The sequence below is a fragment of the Pimephales promelas genome, chromosome 20, assembly GCF_988280905.1.
Source record: "Pimephales promelas chromosome 20, fPimPro1.hap1.1, whole genome shotgun sequence".
Classification (NCBI taxonomy): Eukaryota; Metazoa; Chordata; class Actinopteri; order Cypriniformes; family Leuciscidae; genus Pimephales; species Pimephales promelas.
In genome coordinates, this window is record NC_142788.1 from 12,247,561 (window position 1) to 12,271,561 (window position 24,001).

The following is a 24,001-nucleotide window of genomic DNA, read 5'->3' on the forward strand; positions in this document are numbered from 1 at the left end:
AGAGACTGACATCTAAAAGCAACAAAAGCACAAAACCTATTGCTGTCATTAGATGGCAGGTGCGCTACGAATGATATGATGTGAAGTTTTGTTCACACATCAAGAGAAAACAGAAGTGACTCTCAGCATTATCAGAAAAAAATCCGATCTTAGGATTTAAGAATCCATATGGTTTATCAAAATGGATTTTGATTAAATTTGATATATTGATATTATCAACAAAGCCCAAACCAGGAAATGTTGAAAGCTGGATAAATGAGCAGCATGGGAGAGATCATTTGTCTATATTGCTATATTAAATGCTGCTATTGTCTCATTGCATGGCTTATAATTCCAGACAGGATATATTCCAAAACGGTCTGTGATGTAGTCCTAGTTTTAGACCTGCTAATGTGTTATGTGAAAAGACAAATGATATTTTAGCATATCATCCACTGAGCTAATTGTGGGACTGTGGCCTACACCTCTTTTTTGTCCTTTTTCACTCAATCCGCCTCTCCGCTCTTCTAAGAGAGACGGGCAGGAAGGAAGAGGTACGGACAGTGTGTGTGAGCACACAGGCCAGACATGTCCTCCATCCTCCACTGCCGAGCCCTAGCTCATACACAGGCTGAGGTCACTGGAGACCATTTAAACTCTGACACAATCAGAAAGGAAAAACCCTTCAGAAAAAACAAAAAAAGAGACACAAAAGGTGGATGTGGCAGATGTACGTGTCCACCCGTTCAGAACGAGTATACCAGCCTGCTGACAAAAGAAGTTTGTTCGCTTAGTCCAAACCAAATAAATCACATGAAAGTAAACAAAATATTCAGTAATTAAAAATTTGAGGGTTTTTATTGCTGCAAAATAGTAAGTGGGATGCTAATATTTCTCCTAAAGTTGATTACCTAAAGGAACTGCTCATCTTCTAAAAAAAAAAAAAACTAGTGATCAGTTGACTTAACTTAATCATTTTAAGGCAACAGGTTTCCTCATTCATACAAATAAACTTCATGTGGAATTGTCAAGTTCACATACCTACATTTTTTCAATTACACATTAAATTTTTATTAGAGCCAGAACCATATATCGGCCGATATTAGGCATTCTCCATAATATCGGTATCGGCAGTTATAAATGGCCGATAAATGAATATTTAAAAAAGTAAAATAAAAACGGACGAAACACGCTTTAATCATCTCTCCTTGGCCTGTTATATTGAAAATGTATGTTTTACAATTTGCATATTGCTAAATTATGGCTCATCATAGACTAGCTAACCACAAAGCAAGCTAATGCCACGATCATCAGTGGAAGACCACTAACGTTAACATTAATGAGCTTGGAAACCACAATGAACTTTTTCTGCCTAAATAAAGTAACTATTACTGTATTTATAACTAACATATCTGTGGTTACAGTCCCTGCATTGTAAAATGTAAGTTATACTTGCGAGGAGTGAACATTTAGACATAAAGAAAAAGTATCAAACGTATCTTGTGCAGAAAAGTTAGCTTTTCTTTGAAATCCAACTATATTTAATAATAATAAAAAAAATATCGGCCGATATATCGGAATATCGGATTTTAAAACCCAAAAATATTTGTATCGGTATCGGCCTTCAAAATCCTTTATCAGTCGGGCTCTAGTTTTTATTTGACAATTTTAAGGCAACGGTTTCCTCATTTTTTTTAAGTAAACAAACTCATGCGAAATTGAAAAAATTAAGTTAACAATTCCACATAACTTTATTTGTTCAATTACGCATTAAGTTCATTTACTTAATTTTAAGGCAACAGGTTTCCTCACTTTTGTTAAAATTAAGTCAACTGATCACTTTTTTAAACCATAGCTAACTAACAAACAATTAAATAAATATCTGCCTAAAAAGACCTAAAATAAATGTAACCTTTTACATTTATTTTACTTATTTATTTTAGCAATCCCTTGGACTTTATGAAAGTGTAGCCTGAGGAGCAGAAGTGTGATCTAATTAATTTGCTCAAGGGCTTGTTCCCATGACTTCCTCTATGACTTCACTGTCCCATTCATCATGCACCTGGCCAGAAGTGCTCACTGATTGGTCAGAATATCATCAGTGACATATTTACTCAGCAAACAGTGCAGCACAATACCTAACATATTAACATTTGTCCAGACCTTCAGCTGCCAATCACAACATCAATCCATCAACCAGCCAACAGTTGTCAAGGAAATTTCATTTGCCAAGGTATTGGGAGAGAGCGGGATACTGACTATCAACAAACTGAGGCGCCATCTATGGAGTTAAAGATGTCTCATCCAGAAATATGTGCAAATGAAACCGAGCTGACCGTGCACACGCACACACACACACAGAGAAGTTTGGGATTGCCTGGCCCACAGTCCTCTGGGGTCATGACCCCTCTTATCAGGCAGATGAGGAAGTTCAGCATGGAGGGGCTGGCCGGGTGCAAGGGGTGGACCAGAGGACAAGTGTGAGTGTTTCAGATGGGGATTCGGAAAAGTGCATCAGCACAGATGAGGGACTTAATTTCTGCCACTCTCATTAAACAAAGCTTTCTAACAGGGGTTTAAAAGGGATTTAAAAGACTAGGGAACAGAGATGAGCCTCCAAGGCAGGTGTGTGTGTGTGCTTGTCCTCCTGTTGTATTTCCCCAAGCGGCCGCAGTCTCACTCATCCGAGGAGAGGAACATGTGGAGAACTTCCTCCAAGCTCCAACTACAAAAAAAATAGACTTGGTGCTGTACTGACTGGATCTACATTGCTCTCTTGAAACACACAGACCAATGAAAACTGAACGACAGAGGTGGGCTAACGCTAATGTCTCTTACAGAAGGTTGTTGGTCACACACTGGAAAAACACAGTTATATTTTGAGCAAATCAAACTTAATCACTCAGCTTTGTTTTACATCAGCATTGAAGGACATGTAAACAAAACTAAACTCAATGCCTTAAAGGGATACTCCACCGGGTTTTCATATTAAACTATGTTATTCCCTTAATTAAGATGAGCTGATGCATACCTCTCTCGTCTCAGTGCGTGGACTCTATCGCTCTGTATTGCCGCAAAACCATGTTAGCACTTAGCTTAGCCCAGTGCATTAAATATGGGCCAGAAAGAGAAGCGACAAAACACTTCCTCGTTTTCCCTATTTAAACACAGTTACTCGATTAGTGTAACTCGACCTAGGCTGGTGACACAAAATAAAACGTTGTGTTTTTCTAAGCGTTTAAAATTGATGACTATATTGTATGGCGGAATACCATAAAAAGTGCTTTAGAGCGCTTCAACTTGGCGCAATAATACCTTCACTCGTGAAAAGTCCTCTTACCGGCTCCCGCTTCCTCGCTCTCCCCCTCCCTCTTATTTCCTTCAATGCAGCCAACGTGACATGGGACAAAGCGGGAGCCGGTAAGAGGACTTTTCACGAGTGAAGGTATTATTGCGCCAAGTTGAAGCGCTCTAAAGCACTTTTTTATGGTATTCCGCCATACAATAAAGTCATCAATTTTAAACGCTTAGAAAAACACAACGTTTTATTTTGTGTCACCAGCCTAGGTCGAGTTACACTAATCGAGTAACTGTGTTTAAATAGGCAAAACGAGGAAGTGTTTGGTCGCTTCTCTTTCTGGCCCATATTTAATGCACTGGGCTAAGCTAAGTGCTAACATAGTTTTGCGGCAATACAGAGCGATAGACGAGAGAGGTATGCATCAGCTCGTCTTAATTAAGGGAATAACATAGTTTAATATGAAATCCCGGTGGAGTATCCCTTTAACAGCAGAGGACAAAATGAAATTCAATGCAGATAGCATAAAGTAGCATTCACAATGCATTTAGCTAGTGCAATGAAGTGCACTGTAAATATTTGAGTCAATCGAAACACCCAAAACATGCATAAAACTATAGAAAGTTAAATAGTTAGTTGGCCCTGTTATCAGATTTTGACAGAAGTAGCAACGAATTACGCATTAGGATCAGGGACATTTATTAAAACAGTAGAAAGGGTCCATTTTAATTCTACACTGTAAACTTCAACTGTCCAATTTTGGTGAGTTCTTGCCAATTGTAGCCTCTTTTTCCTATTTGTAGTGGAGATGAGTGGTACCCGGTGGGGTCTTCTGCTGTTGTAGCCCATCCGCCTCAAGGTTGTGTGTGTTGTGGCTTCACAAATGCTTTGCTGCATACCTCGGTTGTAACGAGTGGTTATTTCAGTCAAAGTTGCTCTTCTTTCAGCTTGAATCAGTCGGCCCATTCACCTCTGACCTCTAGCATCAACAAGGCATTTTCGCCCACAGGACTGCCGCATACTGGATATTTTTCCCTTTTCACACCATTCTTTGTAAACCCTAGAAATGGTTGTGCGTGAAAATCCCAGTAACTGAGCAGACTGTAAAATACGACACCAACAACCATGCCACGCTCAAAATTGCTTAAATCACCTTTCTTTCCCATTCTGACATTCAGTTTGGAGTTCACGAGATTGTCTTGACCAGGACCCCTAAATGCATTGACGCAACTGCCATGTGATTGGCTGATTAGATAATTGCATTAATAAGAAATTCAACAGGCGTTCGTAATAATCCTTTAGGTGAGTGTACGTAAACCTACCAACATCCGTCGCCATGATTTTTGGAATGACTGATCGCGAGAGGAAAAAATACGTTTTAGTCGCATAACATCAGTTAATGGAAACGCCGCCATTTCGCAATAGTTTTTTTTATCAACATTTAGTAAATATTGTAAAAGTTTAGCACAAATCTGTAATGGAAACATGGCTACGTTAGCTTTAGGAGTTGACCTTCATTCTTTTTTCTTAAGATTGCACATTGTCATACAAATCAAATTGCAATGCATTCGTTCTTGTAAAACAATTGGTAAAATAGCTACGTTTTCTCTCTTTGCCAGGCCAATGCGTGTCCGTTTTGAAGACGCCAGTTGCAGCAGACTCTGACTGACTAGCATAGAAAACCCCACCTTGCTAGAGGGAGGGCAGGGTTAGATGTGAGCACTGCCTGGCTCAGTTTCCTATCATCTCAGTGGGGGTTGTGAGATATTTTCAGACAGCCGCAGACATGCCCTACTGTGTTCTTAATGACTGCCACTCTAGGCTAAACGCTCTTACTTCAACGCTATTGGGTTAATATTCAGCAGATTCCCACCTTCTCTGGGAATGCTGCTTTAAAACGTGACTCAGAGTGCAAATGCAAGTTTAATGTGACAATGAAGCCATCTACACACACGCACACACAGATAGTAGGAGTGATACGAGTTAGTGTTGTTTGTGAAGTGATACTCAACTCTTCATTAATTTACGATGGGTACTAAAAGGAGTCTTTTATGAAAAATGTGTTCAACGGCATGCTGTAAAAAAAAAAAAAAACGCACAGAAGGATTTGCAGATATTCAGCCTCTGGATGAAGCGGTTATCTATAAAAGGCCTGTAAATCCAAAACTGCTATCAGCACATATACTGTGTACACACTGCCCAGACAAAAAAAAAAGTCGCTGTTTGGATTTCAGTACAGGCAAATACTTTGAATACTTAAGTCAATACGACTCTCTTTTTCTTTCTTTCCCCCCCCCCGGGAAGTTTACTAAATACTATACAGTATAATATATACTATCAGTGTTGATATTGTTAAAAATAAAATAAAATACAAATATTAGATTAAATGAAAAACTTAAAAATGGTGCTTTGGCAATAAAGTAGTTTAAGCACTAAACCGCACGGATACTGCGAATTCGCGTCTACCGCACTGCGTAAAATGCCTCATTCGCGCCGCAGCACCTCTAGACGCGTGTAAATGAATCTTTAGGTTGACTTAACATTGAAATCATTTCAGCCGTATCATTTTGGTGATAAAAGTCTTTGCTAAAATGCACTTTTGGGCCATTTTCGGCCGAAAAGTTTCAGTGTCCGAATATTTGGTGCATCCCTTTGGTGCGATTAATCGCATCCAAAATAAAAGTTTGTGTTTACATAATATATGTGTGTGTGCTGTTTCTAATTATTTTGTATATATAAATACATATGCATGCATGTTTATATTTAAGAATTATTTGCACGTAAATACTGTATATATAAATACATAATCTATATTATATACAAATATTTTATATATGAATTAAACATTTTCTTAAATATCGCAAATCGTAATTATCGCAATCTTAAATCGCAATCGCTATATGTATATATGAAGAGTTCAGATGCAAAAGCCTCTAAATGCCATTTGAAATTTTCTTCTGTAATGATGATTTTTATCAAACTTGTGTATTTAAGTTCAGTAATTTCACTTAAATAACAATTAATAGGTAATTATCATTGCCATTTAAGTGAAATTACTGAACTTAAATATACAAGTTTGATAAAAATCATCATTAAAGAAGAAAATTTCAAATGGCATTTAGAGGCTTTTGCATCTGAACTCTTCATATATATATATATATATATATATATATATATATATATATATATATATATGAAGAGTTCAGATGCAAAAGCCTCTAAATGCCATTTGAAATTTTCTTCTAAAATGATCATTTTTATCAAGCTTATATATTCAAGTTCAGTAATTTCACTTAAATGACAATTAATAGGTAATCATCATTGCAATTTAACTGAAATTACTGAACTTAAATATAAAAGCTTGATAAAAATGATCATTCTAGAAGAAAATTTCAAATGGCACTTAGAGGCTTTTGCATCTGAACTCTTCATATATATATATATATATAGGTGCTGTAAATCAATTAAAAATTAACTAGATTAATCACAATTTCATTCTGTGTGATTAATCACAATTAAAAGCACTTATGTTTTTATATATTTTTGAAATTATTATTTATATATGTATTTTATTGATTGCCTGGACTCCAACAGGAGCAGGTGGTTCCTGAGAGATTCAAATAAACATCATGTTTCTCATTTAAACAGCGAGCCAAACAAACAAGAGCGAAATAAATATCTCCATCATCATCATCATCATTACACAACAGTGATTGCCTAATATTGTCATCACGCAGGTTAGAGATATGCTCCAGACATTGAGAAACACACATTTCCAGTTCTCTGAAAAACCCACAAAAGTCCCACGTTCAAAGTCTTCTAAAGAAAGACACAGTGGGAAGAGTACAGGAAGACTCCACTGGGAGAGGCAGCTTTCTGTTGTGTTTGAGAAACACTACAAGTGAATGGAGGAGGCCAAGATAATATACTCTATATCATCTCACAGTCACACACAAACCCTACAGTTTACAGCCGAGCCAAGTTTGGATTGAACACACACCCACAAACTCATTTTCCATCTGATCTGGCCCACATCTATCACAAATGGCCGTTTCATTTTCGACAATCTTTCTGCCATTCCATATTAAGCCTCAAAGCACGGGAACGGCAAACACAACTAACATCTGCCCAAAAGATTTACTCCTCTTCAACTTCATATAAAACGTGCATATTAATAAATACAGACTGAAGAAGAAAAAGCCAAAACCTCTTAATAGAGGTCAGAACCAGGGAAACATCTTGATGCTTCCATCAGGGACGAGGAATTCGGTTTGGGTTCCTCAGATGTTTTCCATGCCAAGCCAATTTGTAATTTCATCCGAGGAGATCCAAAAAGCAACTAGTAATTAAGGCTTTCCCGCAAACCAATAAGAGCTCCAGCATTTCTTTCAAGCAACTGCAAAGTTAGTCAAACGCTGCTATAGCAACACAGAGACGATAGACTAAGACTGCTGACTGTTGCCCGACATGTGTTTCATGATGATGATGATGATGGGAAACATCCATCTGCTGGCAGAGTAAACAGCAGAAAGCAAGATGTGTTAAAGCGGCACGAAACGCAAACCAATGATTCTATCCAATTTAACACAGCAACCCCAATCACATCTTTGATGGACATATGGATAAGCTTCAATACTTCCAAATCCGAGTTTAAAGAAGTAGTTCACCCAAAAACAATCAGTTTCCGACATGAAAAAAGTCAAACCCAACTTACATTTGAAATCATGTGCAGCTTTGAAAGCAACTTTGTGATGAGCAGATTGAATCAGGTTTAATGGGATTGTTCCCCCCAAAATGTAAATGATCTCAGCCCGTTCTCATCCCAAGGCGTCATCTAACTGACGCTTTTGACCATGCGTCAACAACATCTGACGCACATGGCACCCTTTAGCGTCAATATGAGACGCAGATTTATATGGGCCAGAAGGCGCCTCCTAGTGGTCTAACCCTAACCCTACCCCAGACCTAAACCTACCCATAACCGAAGCGTCTCATATTGACGCTAAAATCTCGTTCAATTCTAGTGCTGGGCGATATGACAAATTTAAAATCACAATACGAGTCTAATTATTATGCATTTTCTTTCTCAACTGTTTATGTTAACTTAAGACATAATCTTTATGTCTTACAGACTAAACATAATTTCTTTGTTTACGAAGATACTCGCAAATATGACCATTTTACCACATAAGTGTTAGTATTTGACCAATCAAGGTGGCAAAAATAACTAATTTCAGTACGTGATGAGCAGCGGCTTTATGCGCGTGTTTCCGGCGTGTGCGCTCAGCGTGTGAGACCACCTCCTACTGGTCTAACCCCTAACCCTACCCCCAGACCTAAACCTACCCATAACCGAAGTGTCTCATATTGACGCTAAAGGGTGCCATGTGCGTCGGATGTTGACACATGGTCAAAAGTGTCAGTTAGATGACGCCCTAGGATGAGAATGCGTTGATTACCTCATAATTTACTCCACTCAAGCCAGCCTAGGTGTATATGACTTTCTTTTTTCATGTTTACGTCATGCGTTGGGTCAAAACCGGAAGCCACTGATTATAGTTTATAAAGTTATAAATATGGATATCTTTCTTGCAAGAACACATTGCTTTGGTCCAGAAGGCCTTTATTATCCACTCTTGAGTTGTTTTGATTACTTTTATGATGGATGGATGGATGCACTTTTTGTGCTTCATAAATAATATAGGGTACCTTTAACTAATTTCAAAGCTTGGAAGAGCCATACTGCATATATAAATATCCTGGCTCTTCCAAGCTTTGAAATTAGTTCAAGGTACCCTATATATATATATATATATATAAAACTCCCAATTGTGTTTGGCTGAAAGAAAAAAGTCACACAAATGGCTTGAGGGTAAGTAAATTATGGGATGATTTTCATTTTTGGGTGAACTATCCCTTTAAGAAGACTTAATATAGCGCATAGGCTGTATGGTCTACTTTTTTAGACAAATTTTGGGATATTTATGCATTTTAAATATATGGAAAAACAGCTACTTGGACATTCGTCAAAATATCTCTTTGTGTTTTACAGAATCACAATAATTGAGAGTGACAATAATTACAGAATTTTCATTTTTGCCTGAAATAATCCTTTAGTTAGCCAATTCATAATTAGTTGATGCACGGACAACTTAATGTGTGAGCAATTGGGAATTTGATTTGGGACACATTATTAAACTTTCAGTCTCCAGAGTCCAGTCTAATAGTAACTCCATCCATATGGCTTTGTGAATATTTCAATAGTTGAGAAAAGCTGTCAGTGTTTGTCCTGGCTTCAGAGGAGGTCTTCTGAGAACGCAAAGGGATATGGCATTGCAACATGATTAATAAAACATGTCAAAATCCATCCCATTAACTCCATTAAGGCTGACACCTGGAAGCCGACACTGGACCCGCATCGCATCTGTTCATCTATCGTCCTTAATAATCAATCCTTCATTGGTCAGCACATCTAATATGGATCACAGAGGCTTTTTTGACATTCGATATGACGATATGACAAATCTTAAATCACAATAGGAGTCTTATTATTATGCGTTTTCTTTCACAACTGTTTGTTAACTTAAGACATAATTTTTATGTCTCACAGAATAAATATAATGTCTATGTTTACGAAGATACGCGCAAAGATGGCTTATTTGGCACAAAAGTGTGAGTATTTGACCATTCAAGGTGGCAAAAATAACTAATTTCTGTACTCGTGTTGAGCAGCGGCTTTAGGCGCGTGTTTCCGGCGTGTGCGCTCAGAAACCAGCTCTCAGACAAGTTCTGTTTCGCTGCTTATTGTGCTTGAACTGTTTAAAACCACTCGTTTTGAAACCACAAAGCATAAAAACACATTCAAATGATAAGCTTTTGTGACAACGCAGTGTGCACACTAATCGTATCCAAATTAAGCATTTTTCAGAATTTCATCAGACAAAGAATAAATTTAAGTTTTAATAAATTGCATTGTGCCATCTCAAGCTATTTTTAAACATAAAAAATATGACAAATGTCATTTTTTTTTTAAAGTAACAGGGTTGACAGTTTTACAGTTAATTTATCATTATTAGCAACTTAATCAAGGTCCAGACAGTACAAAGTGTGTATTGTGAAAGTGTGCTGATAATATGCAATTAAATGCTGATATATCCGTTTAAGAACACTTTAATCCAGTTTTCAAAAATTGTATTTACAATCACCCCCTACTGATAAAAGATAAAATAACCAAAAGTCAATTACATGTCCTTGAAGAATGATATCAGTGACATTTTTATCATCACTGATGTCTTTTAAAATGATACATGATATATTACAAAACTATTAAGTTCTAATAGCAAGGAAAAATCAGATGAAACAGGCCTAAAAAGCAAGATGGAGTAAGAGAATAAAACAAAACAAAAATAAATACATAAAAAGGGTATTTTTTGTCAAAAAACAAACAAACAAACAAACAAACAAACAAAAACATTACTGTAATAAAAGTTGCGGTCAGCTTTGCATGGGTAAAGTCATTGTTTTCATGTTCATGAGGGACACAAAACAAAGTATACTTTTTATGGAATGATGACAGTTGGTTATTTACCTGTACATCAATGAAATCACTTTAAAATCGGGGAACATCATCCTAAATGGTTTCAAAGTAACTTTTAATGAACTTTGCTCATACAAACACTTGTGTGTCAACATCACATCCCGTGAATAACACCTTGTCTATACAGCCACAGTATCGTCTGATGAAGTTACATCCCAGTATTGTGCCCCAGTTTAAAATGAACATTGTTTAAATATCACAGTTATCCACGCCGTTCTGTCTGCACTGTTCAACCGCAACATGTATTCCCAACTCAGCGAAATGATCCATCTTACCTTCTGTCAGCCATGTTCCTCACATTGTTTGTACGAATGAGAGTGAAAGCAGTGAGATGTGTCCTCTGGCAGAAACTGAGCACACTGCACTGAGCCTGTGAAAGTGGATTTCAGGCTTTCTGTCCCTCTGGAGTTTGGAGCAGACATTGGAGTGGGTTATTCCCCCGCCCCCTTCAGTTTGGGCCATGCTCGAGTAACCTGATCTCTAACTGCAGCCTGCTGTCCAGTGTAGTTTCGCTGTGGAGCTCGGCGTTTGAGGAGAGGAGAGGCGCCATCTGGTGGAGAGTCGAGGCAGCGCAAATACTTAATATAATCACTTAATTAGCGAATATTGTTTTGACATAAAAATGGAATAATGGAAATAAAAGCTTGTGTTTTGGTCTTTTAATATATAGTTTTACATTGTAGCTGTGTTACTACAGTGCTAGTTCAGAATCTCCAGTCTGAGGTTCATATTATTCCATTGTAGAGGATGAGGCTGTTAATTTATTATTATGATAATAAGTGATATAAAAAGTAAGTAATAAGCACGAGTGTTGTTCAATATATCGATGATAATTTGCGAGCATGGCATATATTTTTATTTTTATTAAACAAAACAGTAAAAAGTCAGCATGAAACGGGAGTTGTGATTGTCTTCTCCACTGTACACACTACAATGTTATGTTATCACATTTTGTTCAGGCAATAATCTTTTGTTTTAAATGATTGCCACTGCTTGATTTTGTCGTGGGGAATTGACAGCCCGATCTCATGAAAGTTCGTGTCTATGGCACGAATGTCATTTCTCGTGGCATTTATACGCCAAAAACAGTTTTTGCGTGTATTTGGCACGCGATTTTCGCGTACATATGATACGCACTTTTTTGCGTATAATACGCACGAACTCCCCACCCCCCTCCCCCCTAAACCTAACCCAGGGTTTTTTAGTGCGTACCATATACACGAAAAAAACACTTTTGGCGTATAAATGCCACGAGAAATGACACTCGTGGTATAGATACGCATCTTCATGAGACTGTGGAATTGATTGGATGATTGTGCTTTGCTATTGGTGGATCTCATGGGAGTGACAGGTTACCCCGCCCTCGCATCAGTAAACAGGTCATCATCAAGTTCTTTTGATTAAAGATTGAGAGGGCACATTAATTAATGAATTATAAAACAATATTATTAATAGTGAGCACGGATAAACAATTTACAATAATTATTGCTGTATTCGATAAAAAAATCAGAATTGACATACATTTAATGTTAATTGAGAAGTTCAATACTTACATTTTAGACACAATATTGACAGTTACTTTGTCTGTATTTGCAAATCAGTTAAAATATGATGCGTCACTGAGCATCCCACAGTAGAGTTTATGAATGAATCAATGTCTTTAAAGTGATTCACTCATAATACACAACATATTGGCAACCTCTGGCATAACCTACAGACATAGATTAATAATAATAATAATAATAATAATAATAATAAACTTGTGCAGTTATGTATTCTACTATAATAATGTTAAAATAATATTTAACTGTCTTAAATATCTATCAATCCCTTTGTTTCATATCATACCACATGTTGGGTTATTAAAACAAAACAAAAACAATAAGCAATTTGGGCATTCAACACTTTATTCACAAAGTAATGAGCACTATCAAATGTTCACTGGTAAACCAAAACAAAAATATAGGTATGATAAATCTATAGAACTGTACAAGACTTTGTTAAAACCATCTCATCTCTTTTAAATTCCTATCTCAAAAACAGCCCTCCCTTTGAAAGTGCCGAAGCCAGGAAAATGTCTCCTCCTCCTCTCCATGTCGTCTCCTATCCTCAAGTATCTACACAGTACATCTTTACAATAATTATGGTGGTTTTCGAAACAACCATTCACAATCTCGGACAAAACAACTTTAAGTACAGCCACGAGAGGTGAGGGGTGGATGTCCAACATTGATATGAAATATGTGAACACAATGACCTGTACTGATGAAGTATCCCAGAGAATCGGGGATCAGATTACCCTCTTGAACAGAGCCAAACTGATCTCAAAACAGGGATGAAACACATCGGGTGGGTGGATTAATAATAAAAAAAAAAAATCTCAGATACATCACCATAAAAAATGAATGTGTAGTAAAGAACGGTTAAAAAAATGCGGCATAAATAATAAAACCTGGAGCTGGAGGGATGTCTGTTTCGCTTCAAATGTGTAGTAAAAATATCCTTTAACCATTTACATTGGAAACACACATTAAAATACATACATCCATTTCATATATTTGCTCTGATATTAGTAGCACTGTGTATAGCAAAACGTTTAAGAACAAGCTGTTACAAATAGGGCGTTCTTAGTGTGTTTGGGGGGAAAAACTATTTTTGTCAAACACAAATAATGACCGACACATCAAATGAACCATCTTTTTTCTTATTCTTTTTTTTTGTGGTTAGTTTGTTCAACTCACAACACTGCAATAAGCAGCAAAGAAACTGTAAGAAATTTCAACTTGTCAAACCAATTTTTAAGCATAATCAAAATAAAGCTATAACATACACTGGGAGCAACAAATGAAATCAGAAAGATTCAATCTATCACACTCGTATTCACTTTTGACTTTGTTCACACACACACATTCGCTATTGACCTATATCTGAGGTGATGTTCAGTGAAGTTGTAAGGCTGTATAAGACAAGTGAGACACCTTCTGGAGACTCAAAGCAAGAGAGAAGCAGCCATCAAAGATTGCGGTGCAAAACCGGTTTCAAACTGAATCAAGTATGAACGGACACAACATCTCATTCCCATTCCCAAGTTTTACTGCTTTTAATTTTAACCCCCAACCTTCCCTAATCCCTCCAGGAAAGGTAAATGAAGTAAAAAGATCTGTTCAAAGCCTAGCCTATCTTACGGAGGAAGTTGGGAAAACGTCGCCGCGCTTCTGAGGCCAGTCGATAGACAGAAGAAAAATGACCTGAAGGACTGTATGCTGGCATAAACCCTCCTCTTTCTTCACTTCCGCCAAATTTAGAAGTATTTTGCGATGTCTTTCTGACGAGGGACGGCGTGAGCGAGGAACATTACGTGAGAGTCAAACCGTTTCCTGCAAAATGGCATTGCAGTCGCAGTGGGTGGAGCTTAACTTTCCTGTCCGTCTCTGAACAAACTCCTCGTCTTCCTCCTCATCGCCGTCCCTCCCTTCTCTCAGTCCGTCCCCTTTCAGTTCTCCGAGAGGAGCGTCGTCCATGGGGCGCGGTGAAGACGAAGAAGAGGGACGTACCTGTTGGTTCAGCCCAAAAGCATCCCTCAAAACCTCAGCACCAGCTTCCTTCAGTAAAAGCGCGGGGGTGGCCAGAGTGGTCAGGTAGATGGCTGAAGCGGATTGGCTGGAGGACACCAGGGCGTGGCCTCTCCCAGTGTTTTTGTCCTCGGGGCGGGGCGGAGAGTACGGCTGGTTGTCGTTGCTGAGGAGCGTGAACATGTGGTCCACGGAGCGGCTGAAATGAGCCCAGTCCTCGAGGCTGAGGGTGAAGTTGAGTTTGAGATCGTAGGCGTGCTCGTCAAGTCTGTACAAAGGTTCAAGTTCGGACCAGTTCGACTCGCCGGGAAACAGGTCGGTGTCTTCCGGGACGTCCTCGTTCCATGAGTTATCCTTCCCACCCTTCCCAAATCTGGCCTCTGTTGGGGAACATCACACACAAGCACGGCCACAACTGTTAAACATTTGCGTCAAAACGAGCACTGATTACAAGTGGATGCATCAAAATGGAGATGGATGCTTGGGATTTCATGTTAAATGAAAAGGAAAAAACAACAACAACGGAAAACCCTGAAAAGGATGGTGAAGGCAGGAAGAACGTAAATGTTTCAGGCATTGAGTGAGATGAGGTGAAGATGATGGGGGCATGTGGAGGGAATCTCCCCTCGTGCTTTTGAACAGTTTCCATGCCTCTACAAACTAAATCATGCAGGCCAGGCAGAACGTAATGCAGTCAAGAGAACGGAAATTAAAGAGAGAGAGAGAGCGAGAGAACGGTGATTCAAAGTAGTGGCTTGGTGGCATTGTATCCTACGGACGAGAAGCAGAATTATTGTCCAAACTCACAGCGATTTGGAGACAGGCTTCCTCACTTTAGGCCATTTCCGGCGCTGAAACTGCCTAATGCGACAAGCAACGATAAGACAAACTGTTACCCCGCCCCCAAACTCAAGCATGTGACAGAGACAGAGCCAATCAGAGAACTCAGAGGCTTTCACATACACACAACAAAACTCAAGGCTGAATACATGCAAGGCACAGTATAGGGCTAGAGAGACAAAGACAGAGAGAGAGAGAGAGAGAGAGAGAGAGAGTACAGAATCTGAAGGAGAAGACATCTGACATGTCAAGGAAGTTAACAAAGCTTTTATATAGTTTTTGTAGAAAAGTAGGTTACTTTAAAAAAAAAAAAACTTTTGCTGATAATTTACTCACCCCCATGTCATCCAAGATGTCCATGTCTTTCTTTCTTCAGTAGAAAAGAAATTAAGGTTTTTGATGAAAACATTTCAGGATTTTCTCCATATAATGGGCTTCATTGGGAACCAAACGGTTCAAGGTCCAAATGAGAGTTTCAGCGTAGCTTCAAAGGGCTTTAAACGACACCAGACGATAAATGATCTTATCTAGGACCCTTCGAATCATGACTCGAAAAAAGATTTGTTCATTTTGATGAACGAGTTCGAACAGGAGAGTCACGAACGCACATCACAGAACAGAGCAAGGCGAGCATTTGTGCTTATAAAACTTCAACTTTGTTATTTATTTTTTAAATGACCGATCGTTTCGCAAGAGAAGACCCTTATTCATCGTCTGGTGTCGTTTTAAAGCCCTTTGAAGCTGCACTGAAACTCTCATTTGGACCTTGAACCGTTTGGTTCCCAATGAAGTGCATTATATGGAGAAAATCCTGGAATGTTTTCATCAAAAACCTTCATTTCTTTTCGACTGAAGAAAGAAAGACATGGATATCTTGGATGACATGGGGGTGAGTAATTTATCAGCAAAAGTTTTTGTAGCCCTCAAACCGTATTCACTTTATAGCCCTTAATCCTGTAATTGTGGACAAATGTGGGCACAGAGGACTCAGGTGTGATCCTAATTTTTATTTCTTATAAATGTTATATTACTTTCTTCGATAAAGTTTTGTCTATCCATTTATGGTGTTTTTTTTTATTTTGGGGGTATTTTTGAATTTATTTACTTCAAAAACGTACCCTATTTTCTATGTAAATTATGCTTATTTTTATGTTTTTTATTTTTTAAATACATTAAAATATCATTCCAATAAGTTCTTAGAGCTAAAACTTAAAGATGAAGTGACTTTGCTGTCACCTGGTGTTTTATTTTGGCTTATTTTAGAGCGCTCTAAATTACAGTTTTTCCCATTCATTTCTATGGGTGTCCATTTTAGACCCAAATACAAGATTAAGGAGTTTTTTTTTTTCACCCACTTAACATTGTAGAATTGAGTCAAAAAAAATGTTGTGTGTTCAGGAGGCAAACTTAGGAAAAGTAGCCAAGTCTTGTACCGCTCAGATCAAGGGAAGAATTTTTTTTTAAAATAAATCAAAACTATTTTTCCCACATTTGTCCAGAATATGGTTTAAGGGTTAAAAGTGAACTACTCCTTTAATATATTTTAAAAATACAAGCTGCCCATTTTTTGTTTTAAACTCCTAGACTTCCATTGCAAGTGAATCACTGTCCACAATCGGATTTGTTTTTACAAACTGAAGAATGAGTTAAGAATGCTTTTAACAGCAAACTGACATCAAATCTGTGACAGAGAGGTCTTCTCCTTGCTTTCACATTGAGGAGTGAATTCCTACGATGCCTTTAGGTGTGTGTGTGTGTGTGTGTGACTGTGCATCAGACTACTTCAACATTCACGTTTAAGCTTCAAGCTGTCTACAACAGAACTGCAGAAGTGGATTAGTATCTTCATCCAAAATAATCTCACAATAGCCTTCTAGTCTAAAATGGGGTTAGATTCATTTGGCAGTGATACCTGTATTCATCATAGCTGCTTCTCTCTTTACCCCCTGAAGAAGAGACAATATCATTAGTTAGAGAGTGTAAAAACAATGTGATGTACAACCCCATCATGTTTAAGATCCTCAGGAAAGCATCACTGGGCTCCTGTCCAAGGGTCATATGGGAGGTTATGGTGCCAAAAATAAGATCTTTCGTTGTTATTATGAATGAAGTCACAAGGGTCGGGCAAAGCGAGCTTGAATAAACGAACCGGATAGAAGTCATCTTTTGGAAAATAATACATCTGCAGGATCAATGTGCAGACGCAGAGTATTATTGTTCATTTTAAGCTATTCCGATCCCTTTCAGATGATTTTTACACTTGATAAAATACTGAACTGACTTTATCTGTTCTGGAAAACAGCGGTTCTCATACGGGTCTGTTAAAAAAACACAGGACAGCAGGAATAGACGATACTAAATGTAACAATATAATTGTGCAGAGTTGGCAATAGATTCATAGATTTATCAACTTTTAAAAGGAAGAAAAAGCAATGCGGATGTCAAAGGTCAAGTGTTGATGAAAAATCTACGAATGTATCTGTCAGCGTACCGAATTATGCAGATGAACATTTGAGGTCAATAAGATTTGTTTTTTAAAAGGAATGTATCGGATGCTAAAAAAAATCAGCATTGGCATCACCAATAAATTACATTTAAAATATTTTAAAATAAAAAAAATCGTACTGAACCTAAACTTTGGAACGAAATGTATTTTAAAATAAATAATTATTTCATTTCCAATCTGAAAAGAAGTTATATGCTAATATGAATCACAATTTGTCAACAAACATTTGAAGTTTTTTACTCTACTCTTGCATTTTAGTGACCTTTCGATATCCGATCGCAAGCACCGGCGAGTTTTAACATGACGTGAGCTGTCCTTGAGTTCATTTGGAATGAATCAATAAGTGAATCGATAAATCTGGTTTTATCACTGGAATGATCACTTCTGCTGAAAATGAATTTCAAGTTTTGAGAGCAGGGACTACTAAAGACATGGGAACACCCTCAGACAGCATGCTGTGGCACATCATGATTACCCTTCAGGACAGCAGCTCAGGAGGTGATGCTACGAGTTTCAGTTTGCATATAAAAACAAGGAGAAAACAGGAAGCAAGGCAGGGCCAGGGATCAGGTGAGGATGATGATGATGAAGATATGACATTGTCCATGTCACCCGTTGCCTTGTGTGTGTCAGTCAGTGTATCAGTCGCCGGATGCCTAGCATCTGTGTCTTTGCATAAGTATAAGTGTGTGTGTGATATGTGAGTGTGTGTGACTCACCCATGTCGAGGCTGCGTGTGCGAGGGTTACACTGCTTGTGTCCCTTACAGCCTCTGAGCTCCATGAGCTGCACATGCAGTTGATTGAGAACATACCGGTCCAGTGTGTTTACCGCATTCACCAACTACACACACATACAGAGAGAAAAGCACCATTACAGCGATTCATAATGTCTATTCCTTTCTGATAACATTTTTGACTAAATATTTTCACAATATAAAATTATATAACCTAAAAATTTAACTTCCATAACAAATTCAAGATTTGGTGTCATTTTCATCACTGAAATTAGGTTATGTAGCTATGTATACACTCACCTAAAGGATTATTAGGAACAGCATACGAATGCTGTGTTTGACCCCCTTTCGCCTTCACAATCTGCCTTAATTCTACGTGGCATTGATTCAACAAGGTGCCGAAATTAAAAGCATTCTTTAGAAATGTTGGCCCATATTGATAGGATAGCATCTTGCAATTGAAACTGCACATCCAGGGCACGAATCTCCCGTTCCACCACATCCCAAAGATGTGGGGTGGGTTGGGTTGGGTCCCAACTCTATTGGGTTGAGATCTGGTGACTGTGGGGGCCATTTTAGTACAGTGAACTCATTGCATGTTCAAGAAACCAATTTGAACTGATTCGAGCTTTGTGACATGGTGCATTATCCTGCTGGAAGTAGCCATCAGAGGATGGGGACATGGTGGCCATAAAGGGGTGGATATGGTCAGAAACAATGCTCAGGTAGGCCGTGGCATTTAAACGATGCCCAATTGGCACTAAGGGGCCTAAAGTGTGCCAAAAAAACATCCCGCACACCATTACACCACCACCACCAGCCTGCACAGTGGTAACAAGGCATGATGGATCCATGTTCTCATTCTGTTTACGCCAGATTCTGACTCTACCATCTGAATGTCTCAACAGAAATCGAGACTCATCAGACCAGGCAACATTTTTACAGTCTTCAACTGTCCAATTTTGGTGAACTCTTGCAACTTGTAGCCTCTTTTTCCTATTTGTAGTGGAGTTGAGTGGTACCCGGTGGGGTCTTCTGCTGTTGTAGCCCATCTGCCTCAAGGTTGTGCGTGTTGTGGCTTCACAAATGCTTTGCTGCATACCTCGGTTGTAACGAGTGGTTATTTCAGTCAAAGTTGCTCTTCTATCAGCTTGAATCAGTCGGCCCATTCACCTCTGACCTCTAGCATCAACAAGGCATTTTCGCCCACAGGACTGCCGCATACTGGATGTTTTTCCCTTTTCACACCATTCTTTGTAAACCCTAGAAATGGTTGTGCGTGAAAATCCCAGTAACTGAGCAGACTGTGAAGTACTCAGACCGGCCCGTCTGGCACCAACAACCATGCCACGCTCAAAATTAATAAATCACCTTTCTTTCCCATTCTGACATTCAGTTTGGAGTTCAGGAGATTGTCTTGACCAGGACCACACCCCTAAATGCATTGAAGCAACTGCCATGTGATTGGTTGATTAAATAATTGCATTAATGAGAAATTAAACAAGTGTTCCTAAACATCCTTTAGGTGAGTGTATAGTATAATGTACTGATGAATTGTGTAAAATAAATTATACATAATTACATGCAACTTGCATAATTACATGTAATAATTTGACTGAGTAATAGTAATAGTAAACACGGTCCATTGTGATTTTATGTTGTCTTTATATATGACCCCTGACCTGATACGGATCTGTGTTGATGTCAAAGTACTCCAGAAATCCAGTGGCAAATTCACAGAACAGGAAGTTGTGCGTCTCATTAATGGTCCTCATGCACCAGTAGGTGTTGTTATTGGCACTAGTGCACGCACAAAACGGCCCCACTGAAAACAAAAAGACACAAAAGAGAGGGACATGTTTATCCAGACATAACTTACAGACATTAAGTGTGTCCATCCACCTATTTTATGAGGATTTTGGGATATTAGATAAAAAACGCAGGATGGAAATGCCCAAGATGTGCACAAATTCAATTGAGGAGGATCATTTTTTTAATCCGATAAGAAAACATGTGCATAAACTGAAATGGAAACATGTTAAAATAAAACATAAAAACTATTAAAAAAAAAAGTGGACTTATCATGTGGGATGCCATAACTGAGATAACCATTGGACTGATTTTGTTCTCTTTGTCTCATTGGATGGAAGCAGTGCTTTATTCGCAAACATTTTTGCAATTAATTCACAACTTTGGATGGAAACATAGCTATCGTGTGTGTGTCTTACGTGTCCAGAAGGGGGCAGTCTGCCAGTGCTGGTTGTCGTGTGTGAAGCAGGTGAGGCCAGGCATGCTGCAGGTGTCATTGTTGCGCAGACGCTTCAGTAACTTCCTCAGCTTCTTCCTGCGCTTCTGCTCCAGTAATAACCAGGCCTTCTTATCCTTGTCCTTTCCTTTCCTACTGCGGACGAGAGAACAATCGAAACCATAATCAACTCATATGCATTCATTCACACACACACACACACACACACACACACACACACACACACACACACACACACACACACACACACACACACACACACACACACACTCTACATTCAGTAGACACAGGAACCCACCTGAACGGATGGACGCCTCCTGCTTTGTATTTCCTCAGTTTACTCTTGTACTTTGATTTGTAACTTAAAGAGAAGAAAAATATAATAACAATTTATTAAGCATATTTTAAATACAATTTATTATATATCAACTATATTTTGATTATTAACATCAAAATATTAAAATTAGTTATTTAGATTTAATTATGTATTTTATTTATGGTATACATGTATGAAATGAAACATAAACAAAAAAGTATTAAAAAGTATTATTAATAAATAATTTAAGCATTTATAATTAAATAAATACATTTGTATATAATTTATTTTAATTTAATTAATACTTATTAAAAAAAAAGTTATGAATCTGAGTAAACAGTAGACATAAAAATATTGGTCCATCAGTGATGCAGAGATGATTGACAGGTGTCACTCTCACTAGTATTTGTTGCAGTCACACTCTTCAGGTCGTGCTTTTTTCAGGTGACCTCTGACCTCACGCAGGTTTTTAATCTTGGTCTGGAGTGTTTCGATCTGGGAAAGAGATGACAGTGTACATTATATTGATATTGTAAGACACCTTGTAAGTATCATTGTGATACATGAGTAATGTTTATGAACTTTTATTGATGCTTTTTTGTGTGTTTCTTTACATTCTAAAGTAAAATTATTTTTTTGATCTCGCAGCTGGTCAACACATTTATATATTTATCCTATGGAAAAAAGCAACGAGAGCATTCTGCTAAACGTCCGCTTTTGGAGCAGCTTGTTGACAGTGTGTGTCTTACTTCATGGTCGATGTGGAGCTTGTGGTCTTTCCACGCTTGCAGTGATTTGTACAGACCACCGTCACATTTCACTGTATCATTGGCCAAAATGGCACATCTGAAACACACACACACACACACATATTCTCAGTACACTACAGTCCCTCTTGCCTCGGGCATGTGTCTCTCGTGAAGCACACACCTGTGAGTGACTTTAATGGAGGAGGGCACAGTCAGGCTGTTGCTGGTCTGGTCGACTGCCGCGGGTCCCATCCCGCTGAACTCGTCCTCATCCGCTGTGTTGTGCTGGAGGCTGAGGTTCCTGGGGCCCGCGGGTCTGTGCTCGTGATCCAGGTCCACTGCGTACAGGTCTCCGCCCATCTCCATGGAAACAGCACGGGCATAGCGGTTCCTGGAGTAGCTCTTCAGTGACTTTAGTTCTGTCAATCAAACGCAGGGCTTCACATTATCTCTTGTCCATTTATATATATTCCATTTATACTTGTAACATATGAAGAGTTCAGATGCAAAAGCCTCTAAATGCCATTTGAAATTTTCATCTTTAATGATGATTTTTATCAAACTTGTATATTTAAGTTCAGTGATCTCACTTAAATGGCAATAATGATTACCTATTAATTGTTATTTAAGTGAAATTACTGAACTTAAATATACAAGTTTGATAAAAATCATCATTCAAGAAGAAAATTTCAAATGGCATTTAGAGGCTTTTGCATCTGAACTCTTCATATATATACATACATTTATATATATATTAATGTTTATTAAAAAAAAGGAAAAATAATACTTATTATAGATTGTAATAATGTTTTTCACAAAATTGCAAATCAAGTGATTCTGACAATAACATTATTGACATCATTATTATATTATTTAAACGAAATTTCACAATATTATTATATGACTTTCTATGAGTCTTAGTTCACTTTAAAAAAAAAAATTGCTGATAATTTACTCACCCCCATGTCATCCAAGATGTCAATGTCTTTCTTTCTTCAGTCAAAAAGAAATTAAGGTTTTTGATGAAAACATCCCAGGATATAATGGACTTCAGTGGGAACTAAATGGTTCAAGGTCCAAATGAGAGTTTCAGTGCAAACTGCAAACTGTTGAAAGGGCTTTAAATGACACCAGACAATGAATAAGGGTCTTATCAAGTGAAATGATCAGTCATTTAAAAAAAACAACAACAAGTTTAAGTTTTATAAGCCCAAATGGTCGCCTTGCTCTGTTCTGTGATGTGTGTTCGTGACTCTCCTGTTCGAACTCGTTCATCAAAATGAACAAATCTTTTTTCATGTGATTTGGTTCATTCAACAAACAAAATGAACGAGTTGACTCGGGATAGGATTTGATGAACGAGTTTGAACAGGAGAGTCACGAACGCGTATCACACCCTAACCCGAACCCTAACAGAGCAAGGCGAGCTTTTGTGCTTATAAAACTTAAACTTTGTTATTCTTTTTTAAATGAGTGATCGTTTCGCTTCATAAGACCCTTATTCATCGTCTGGAATTGTTTAAAGTCCTTTGAACAGTTCGCAGTTTGTACTGAAAGTGTCTTTGGACCATAAACAGTTTGGTTCCCACTGAAGTCCATTACATGGAGAAAAATCCTGGAATGTTTTCATCAAAAACCTTAATTTCTTTTCGACTGAAGAAAGAAAGACATGGACATCTTGGATGGCATGGGGGTGAGTAAATTATCAGCAAAAGTTTTTTTTAAAAATGAACTACTCCTTTAACAATCTTTTGAACGGTAGCGTACAAACATAATTATTATCAACATACACACACACACACACACACACATATATATATATATATATATATATATATATATATATATATATATATATATATAATTATTAGAATAATATTAAATAAATGATGATTATTATTATTATACATTTTTAAAATAACAATTAATATTTTTTTCTAATAATTTTAATAGAATAATTATATATATAAATTATTAGTATATATATATATAATTAATAGAATAATTATATATATAAATTATAATAATAATTATTATTATTATTATACATTTTTAAAATAACAATTAATATTTTTTTCTAATAATTTTAATAGAATAATTATATATATAAATAGATATTATATTTATATATATATTATTATT

General features: G+C 37.5%; 2 protein-coding genes across 12 annotated transcripts in view; both read right to left on the reverse strand.

Moving 5' to 3' along the window:
* The window catches only part of arhgap46b (Rho GTPase activating protein 46b), a 92,938-nt gene extending 81,628 nt beyond the window's left edge, over window positions 1–11,310 (reverse strand). Inside the window, exon 1 of one of the 2 annotated variants that reach the window (XM_039658335.2) lies at window positions 11,150–11,310. In XM_039658335.2, coding sequence (XP_039514269.2) covers window positions 11,150–11,163 — 14 coding nt within the window. In that variant the 5' untranslated portion in view covers window positions 11,164–11,310. Of the gene's footprint in view, window positions 1–7,484; window positions 7,575–11,149 lie in introns of those variants that run through there. The other variant, XM_089124171.1, reaches the window with a different exon arrangement.
* A 1,453-nt stretch (window positions 11,311–12,763) lies between these two features.
* sulf2b (sulfatase 2b) overlaps window positions 12,764–24,001 on the reverse strand; it is a 169,593-nt gene continuing 158,355 nt past the window's right edge. For 5 of the 10 annotated variants that reach the window (XM_039658365.2, XM_089124663.1, XM_089124664.1 and 2 more), the window contains 8 exons: window positions 22,041–22,278; window positions 21,860–21,956; window positions 21,511–21,605; window positions 21,093–21,155; window positions 20,757–20,929; window positions 20,211–20,353; window positions 18,512–18,635; window positions 12,764–14,826 (listed from right to left, as the gene is read on the reverse strand). In XM_039658365.2, the coding sequence (XP_039514299.2) occupies window positions 14,240–14,826; window positions 18,512–18,635; window positions 20,211–20,353; window positions 20,757–20,929; window positions 21,093–21,155; window positions 21,511–21,605; window positions 21,860–21,956; window positions 22,041–22,278 (1,520 nt within the window). In that variant the 3' untranslated portion in view covers window positions 12,764–14,239. Of the gene's footprint in view, window positions 14,827–15,253; window positions 15,308–17,198; window positions 17,233–18,511; window positions 18,636–20,210; window positions 20,354–20,756; window positions 20,930–21,092; window positions 21,156–21,510; window positions 21,606–21,859; window positions 21,957–22,040; window positions 22,279–24,001 lie in introns of all 10 variants that reach the window. The other 5 variants (XM_039658410.2, XM_039658401.2, XM_039658425.2 and 2 more) reach the window with 5 other exon arrangements.